Source organism: Pygoscelis adeliae, unplaced genomic scaffold (assembly GCF_000699105.1).
Source record: "Pygoscelis adeliae isolate BGI_AS28 unplaced genomic scaffold, ASM69910v1 Scaffold445, whole genome shotgun sequence".
Classification (NCBI taxonomy): domain Eukaryota; kingdom Metazoa; phylum Chordata; class Aves; order Sphenisciformes; family Spheniscidae; genus Pygoscelis; species Pygoscelis adeliae.
The window spans coordinates 1,706,190-1,713,519 of record NW_008824894.1 but is presented as its reverse complement, the minus strand read 5'-3'; the positions used below and the strand labels follow the sequence as shown (position 1 = coordinate 1,713,519).

At 48.5% G+C, this 7,330-nt stretch overlaps 1 protein-coding gene across 1 annotated transcript in view; it reads left to right on the top strand.

Annotated features, from left to right (window-relative positions):
- The window catches only part of EXOC7 (exocyst complex component 7), a 23,467-nt gene that overhangs the window by 12,799 nt on the left and 3,338 nt on the right, over positions 1-7,330 (top strand). The window contains exons 10-14 of the mRNA XM_009324622.1: positions 920-1,065; positions 1,390-1,542; positions 2,235-2,333; positions 2,960-3,022; positions 3,347-3,413. Coding sequence (XP_009322897.1) covers positions 920-1,065; positions 1,390-1,542; positions 2,235-2,333; positions 2,960-3,022; positions 3,347-3,413 — 528 coding nt within the window. The remainder of the gene's footprint in view (positions 1-919; positions 1,066-1,389; positions 1,543-2,234; positions 2,334-2,959; positions 3,023-3,346; positions 3,414-7,330) is intronic.

Here is a 7,330-nt window from a genome sequence, read left to right as displayed (position 1 = left end):
TGTAGGGAAGAATTGGTTCTTTCTCCATGAGAAGTTGCAGATGTTGCTGGGAGGAGAGAAGCAGCAGCAGCCCATAGCTTCGAGAAGGCCTCTCTGTGTAATCTTACTGTCTTGTAGTGGTTACTACAGGGGTCTGAGTAATGCAGGATGGGGAGAGTCCGTTTGTGTCTGTCCTGCTGACACATCCAGCTAGTGGTTGGCATGAGTTGGTGTGGACCTTTGTATCATACTGGCACTTCTCATGCCTACCACATAGGTTCTTTGATGGATCTTTGTCTGAGACATGCTAGGACTCGAATATTTGCATTTGTATGCAGCATTGTGTGGCAGATAGCTCACCTAGCTGTGCTGATATTCCTGCTTCATAGGATTTAAATGTTCATCTGCCTGTTTTTTTATCTTCTGTTTCTGCCTGTGGGAAGAGGCTGCCTTCCAGGACAGCCTTGATTTCCCAGAAATGTTGATGCAAAATGGCAGTTCTTCATCTGCGTGACGGATGGAGATAAGGAATTCTAAAAATACAAGCAGAGATGTTGAATAATTCACCTCAGACCTTCCTGAGTTTAGTACTCTGTGTTCAAGCCCTTGATTAAATTTAGTCTGTATCCCAGAAGAGCTCCAAACTTGCCTTCTGTCATGAGGCTGGAAAGGAGCTGGTGTCCTGATGTGCCTGTTTCCTGAACTGCAGATGACTTTGCATGCCTCCTGCAGGGTATGCATAGCTTCCCATGCACAAACCCAGGGGGCAGGTTTGGTGAGATGACGACTCTTGTTCTCATGCAAGATGGGTGCAAAGCCAGAACTGCCTTTTCCAGAAGAACCTTATGCTCCTTGTGTAAACCAGGGCCTTGGAGTGAGCAGAGCTGCTGGAAGCTCAGTGCAAATTTTGTTCTCTCTTAAAGCCATCTTGCCCTTACAGGGAGGGATGACGTCTTCGACATCGAGATTGATGCGTACATTCACTGCGTTAGTGCCTTTGTCAAACTGGCCCAGAGCGAATACCAGCTCCTGACAGAAATCGTCCCGGAGCACCACCAGAAGAAGACCTTTGATTCTCTTATCCAGGTCAGTTGAGTCTCTCTGCTTGGCTCCTCTTGTAAAGGATACGCACGAAGTATCCTTCCCTTCCTCTTCGTTGTTAGGATGTGGATTCCACCACCTGCTGTGGGTGCCCAAGAGCACCACTACTGCTAGGGTTGTCCTCCAGGACCTGTTTAGGGAACCGGTGCCTGCACAGACCCTGGAGAACATGTGCTCAGAGTCACTCCCTGGGTACCGCAAATGACCCATCAGCTAAATTGGCATCCTTAATGGGTATCCTGCATTGAGCCCCTTGTGCTGCCTGGGCAAAAGTCATGCTGCTTCCTTCTGACTCTGGCTTTGTTGCAGGAGTCATTGGATAACTTGATCATGGAGGGGGATAATATTGTCTCAGCTGCCCGGAAAGCCATCATCCGACACGACTATTCAGCTGTGCTCACGATCTTCCCTATCCTTAAGCATCTTAAGCAGATGAAGCCAGAATTTGACCAGGTCTTGCAGGTAAGCGTGATGGGATTGAAGAGGGTCCTGTGGCTTGGGTTGTCTGGAGAACTTTCTGAAAGGGATTATCACAGTGGCTTTGAACAAAGCCATGCTGCTTCTGTCCTCCAGCATGGACTGGAAGTGACAGAAATGCAGCTTGCTCCTTTCTGTGATGGTGAACCAGCAACTCAGCATCTCTCAGCAGCAGTTCTTTTCAGTTCAAGTCATGACCCGGTGATGGACCATCTACATTATTCTGCTGTATACATGGCCTCTGAGGTGTTTCATCTCTGATACTGTTGAGCTTAGTTTAGACTGCTCACTGATGTCTGGAAGATGGGCTGCTCTGAGGAGAGCCTGCTTGGACCGTGCCACAAGGTTCTCCAGGTATCAAATATGGCATCCAGGTTTAGCAAGGCTCCTTTTCAGCTGGTGACTGTGATGCACCAACCTCCTGTATCAGGTACTGCGTAAGAGGAAACATGAGAGGTGGCAAGTCCTGGTCACCGTTAGGGTCACATCATCTTCCCTTTCTGGCTGGCGGAAGAATGCAGGATTTCACATGTTGTTGATGGTGCTGTAAATACAATCCTGCCACATGGGGAACTGAGAATGAGATGCTGGGGTGGTGGATCAAGGAGAGTAGGTGCTGGATGAAAGTTCAGATACTGTTTGTTTTCCTTCTCTGATCTGTTATGGAACTATTCCAGGGAACTGCAGCAGGCACTAAGAACAAACTGCCAGGGCTGATCACTTCCATGGAGACCACTGGTGCGAAGGCACTGGAAGAGTTTGCAGACAACATTAAGGTAGGATTCTCCTCAATGTTCTCTCTGGCAAGACCAGCAGGCTCGGAAGAGGGGTTTTCTGAGCAGAACCCCTAGTTTAGCTTTCAGCTTTCCATGAGACCGTGTAGTTTCTGACTCTAAAGCAGGAGCTTGCTGGATCGCTTTGGATGGTCAGCTGCAAATACCAAATGCTTGGTGCTGATTTCAAATACAGGAGGCCTCTGCCTAAGACCCTTAACAGGCATACTACAGATAACTTGACATGAGCTTCCAGGCCTCTGCAGATATCAAGTCAATCTCAGAATTTAATCCTATTTAAAAAGAAAGGAAAATTGCTGACTTGAAAAGTTTTGGAGGACTCATGTTAAACTGTCCCTGTGTAAGGTGGGCTTGGTGAATGCACTGCCCAGTAGGTGAGCTGAACATTTGATGGTCACATGCTGAACAAACCCCTGTGGTTCTGAGCTGCCAGTGCATAGGAGCTGTGGTTTCTGAGCACCAGGAGATGGCACTGCAAGAGCCGAGTCCAAGGATGTTGAGAGAGGCTGGATAAACAAGCCTACAGCTCACTTGCAGCAGCAGTGAAGGCATTGTAGATGCCTTCAATTTCCTTATATGCTTACCTCATGTCTCTCTTCCCTTCTTAGAATGATCCGGACAAGGAATATAACATGCCAAAAGATGGGACAGTTCATGAACTCACCAGCAACGTACGTGATGATGATTTGAACCATCCTTTGTGGAAAAACAGCTTCTGAAGAGGTTTAAAAAAGAGCAGTAGGGAAACTTCTTAAGTTAAGTTGTCTTGGTATTGGAAGGGCAATTAACTGGCTTCCATGGAGAGATTAGCTAGTTACCCCTGCTAAGCCATAATGTGACAGTGTGGGTAAAACCCAGCAACTCAAAGGAGCGTAGTGATTTGTTTCTTGAAGGCTTTTAAGTGTTGGGGGACAAATGGTCCTTCCATGATCCTTAATAGCAGAGCATAGGAGATGCAATGTCGGTTGCTCATAACTTCCTTCCCTTGCTTCTAGGCCATCCTTTTCCTACAGCAGTTGTTGGATTTCCAGGAGACGGCGGGTGCCATGCTGGCATCACAAGGTACATACATGCATGGGGCTTTTCTGGGCACACAGTCCTTCCCCAAATTGTCTGGACATCTTCCCTGAAAAGATCAAACCTCAACATGCACTGTGAGCTGCTAAGCCATAATGTGACAGTGTGGGTAAAACCCAGCAACTCAAAGGAGCGTAGTGATTTGTTTCTTGAAGGCTTTTAAGTGTTGGGGGACAAATGGTCCTTCCATGATCCTTAATAGCAGAGCATAGGAGATGCAATGTCGGTTGCTCATAACTTCCTTCCCTTGCTTCTAGGCCATCCTTTTCCTACAGCAGTTGTTGGATTTCCAGGAGACGGCGGGTGCCATGCTGGCATCACAAGGTACATACATGCATGGGGCTTTTTTGGGCACGCAGTCCTTCCCCAAATTGTCTGGACATCTTCCCTGAAAAGATCAAACCTCAACATGCACTGTGAGCTTGTTCTCCTCCTGTCCTTCACCCTGTGGTTTGTCTTGTTCTCCGATCTGCCATGACCACATAGTTGGTTATCTGGAGAACTCCAAGGGATGCAGAGAGTTTCCCTGCTGGCCTTCCACACTTGCTCCAATCAGGTACTTGGGATGTTGTTTATTTGCTGATGTGCTCTGTGATATCAAGAGAGGGTGCCTTAGTCATTTAGCTTCAGATCTGACACTGGGCTGGTCCTGTGACTGCACTGGAGTGAGGGGGGTTGGTCCAGCTGAGTTAGCTTTAGTTAGGCTGTGTGTTGATGAATTGCCACCTTTCTCTGCCACATCCTCTGGTCAGAGTATAACAGGAGCAGCAAGAATATTCTCCTCAGCATCTAGCCATGGTCACGCTGGGACTCCTGAGCTATTCATGTGCCACGTACCCTAACAGTGAGACAAGTTTTAGCTCTGCTCTCCGTGATGCTAAAGAGACTAATTCCAGAAAGAAATACATAGATCAGAAGCTGAGAGCTGCTGCCTCATGTAACGGGATGCTGCTGCATATCAGCTAGAGTGTGATTCTTGGTTCTGCTCAGAGCAGCAGCTCCCAGCTCTCTAGTGAGCCCTCGGCCTTGGCGGAGCTCATGCATTCAAGTAGGTTGGAACAGAGCAGGCTGGAGAGGTGGAGAACTGGAGATTCAAGGGGTGCAGGGACCTGAGGAGGCACAGGCCACTAGCTGGTGTTTGGAAAGGGTTAGGGAGCCCATTAGGAGCAGGGGAAGGGGGAAGCTTACAGCTGCCTCCAGACTTTTATCTGCAATTCCTGCTTGGAAAGTTCTGTCAGTTCTAAATTAACTCAAGCTAGGATGTCTCTGTTTCTCACCACCTCTCCTCTAGCCACTGCCTTGTGTGTGCCCTCTCCACTTGCAAGCTCAGTGTGCTCAGAGCCTCCTGGGCCTTGACTCTCTCTCCTTGGCCAAAGAGGTGGTCTGAGGTTGGTTTTTTTTTTTTTTAGAGAAACCAACTGTTTCCCATGTCCTTCCCTGAATGGTGATGTCAGCACTGTTGTTTCAAAGTCTTGACATGTCATGCAGTAGAGATCTGTCATAGGAGCTGATTCAAAAGGTAGCATAGGCTTTTTTATTTTTTATATTGGTCATATAATAAAATGTGACCATATCCATGACACACAAGCCATTTTCTTCTTAATTATGGTTGGTTGTCCAATCAGGTACAGAGGGATCCCGCTGTGTAAAGACAGCTTGAGAAAAATACTTCTTTGCAGTCTGTTCAATTATTAAAGCTTGAAGTTGGTGTAATTGTAACAGATCTGGTAACTTGGGCTAACACGTAGTACCTCAGAGCCGTGTGTGAGATGACCCACAATCCAAGTATTGTAAATCATGTTCTCTCTGTCTGCAGTCAGGCCTTGGGGACCATCTGCTGCCAGATGCTCCCTGCTTTCTGCCAGTGTTGTTCTCGTGCAGAAACAGCTCTCTCGCTTGCTCCAAAAGCTACGCCTGGCCCAACACGGGGCACCCACGCAGGGCAGAGCTGTTCTCATTTTGAGTGACGCTGGTTACCGAATGTTGGTGAAGTTGTGGTCCGGGTCCAGCTGTGGACCTGACCCTAGACCAAGTGTCATCAGATCAGATTATGTCAGTGGAGTTTAAGAGGGGAGTAGCTTCTGCGAACAGAGGCATCTGCTTTGGGATGGTGACTTGCCCCCAAGGGTGGCTCTCTAATGACAGCTTCCAGCTGCTAGCTCAGGTGCGGGTGTCTGGAGTTGGGTTAGATAACTCCCACAGTGATCCCAAGTGGTGGGAAATACATGCAGTTTTTCCTGCGACGTTTGCCTCAAGTGGTAGCAAAAGCAAAGTTCATCAGCTCAATGCAGTGATGCCAATCCCTTGCTCTTGCCCACCAAACGGCTCTGTAGGGCCCTGCATAGCCATGCAGGGATGCTAAAGTGCAGAGTGAGGGTGGGATGGCTTTGCTCAGGTTCTTGGGAAGGTTATATGGCCTGTGCAGTTCATTTCAAGGCCCAGTATACTGCTGCTGGCATGAGGGGAAGCTTTCCTGTGCCTTGAAAGTGGGTTTGAACCGATTTTGGAATGAGGTGTCGTACTAAATACAAACAATGACAATACAATGTCTCTAGCAGGGGAAGGAGGTTAGACTCTGCCTTTCCTCTGTGATTTCCACTCCGTTTGTGGCCTTGGAGGGGCTCCTGCCTGCTCTCCTGTGTAGCTGTCTGTGGCTGCTCTGTGTTAATATCTGCTTTGTTCTCAAAGGGATGGTGGTCTCTAACCTGTCTTTTTGCACTTTGCATTTCTCTTTCTCTCTCCTCCCTCCCCTTTTCTCTCTGCTCTGCCTAATCTTTGTAGTTCTTGGGGACACATACAATATTCCTTTAGATCCCAGAGGTAAGCAGACTTACCCACACGTACCTGTTCATATTGCCTCGGACTCTGGTGATGTATGTTAATTCTTTATCCTCCAGGAGTGGTAAATAAATTAACACATAATTGAAAAGGGAAAAAGGGGAGGGTAAGTAACTCTTGCCAGTGGGCTGGAGAGAATAGGGAGGGCTTGTCACCAGCAGACAATGAGGGATGCCACACGAGCTGAAACAGGCTAAAGACGCTCTCATGGCACTGAATCTCTTTGGCACAGGTAGCAAATTGGCCCAGCTGGTATCATGCTTTATCCCATGTGCGCTCGGCTCCTTATTGTCCAACTCCCAGCAACAGGAGCCTTGAGGCCTTTCCCATGGGGTGCTTATGAACTCGGACCACCCGAGCTAGGCCTGGCTGCCAAACTCTCTGGTGGGGGGAGGAGGAGATAGCTACCCCACGTGTCCCATGGGACCCATGCCCACAAGCCCTTGAGGGCAGAAAGCCATCTCTTATGCATAGACAGAGAAACATGTGCCAGCCCAGAGCCCTCGCTTGTAAGGGCAGGCTCCCATGCTGGCGCAGTCCCTCATACAGAGCCAAGCAGGTCCTATCAGCAACCATGGGGATGGCTGAAACTTTCCAGAGCCCTTCTGCTTGTTTCAATTACTGTTGTGTGCTTGCTGCTAACAGCTCCAGCTCATTTGTTCTCTGATTGCCAATTTCTAGTGCTTGCAAACCCTCTTCAGGTGGTGGGGGAAGGATGGGGAGGGTGTGTTTAATGACTCTAATTCTGATCAAGAGGATGTCCTCTGAGCACTAGGAAGGAAAGGAGAGATTTTTGCCAGGGTGCTCTGCACTTGATGCAGGTACAAGGACTGGGGGGTGCAGAGCTCTTCCACCCTCACCCTGCATAAGCCGCTGACAATCGGCACTGAAGCAGGGAGCTAATTTCACTGTTGAGGGGAGCTCTGCACTAATTCCATAGCAACAGGGGCAAGGCTTGTTTGAATAGAGGCAGGCTGACCACACATACCCCCCTTCCTCATGGCATGTTAACTGTCCTAAGACTCTTTTCTTTTCAGAGACCAGCTCTTCAGCTAGTAGTTACA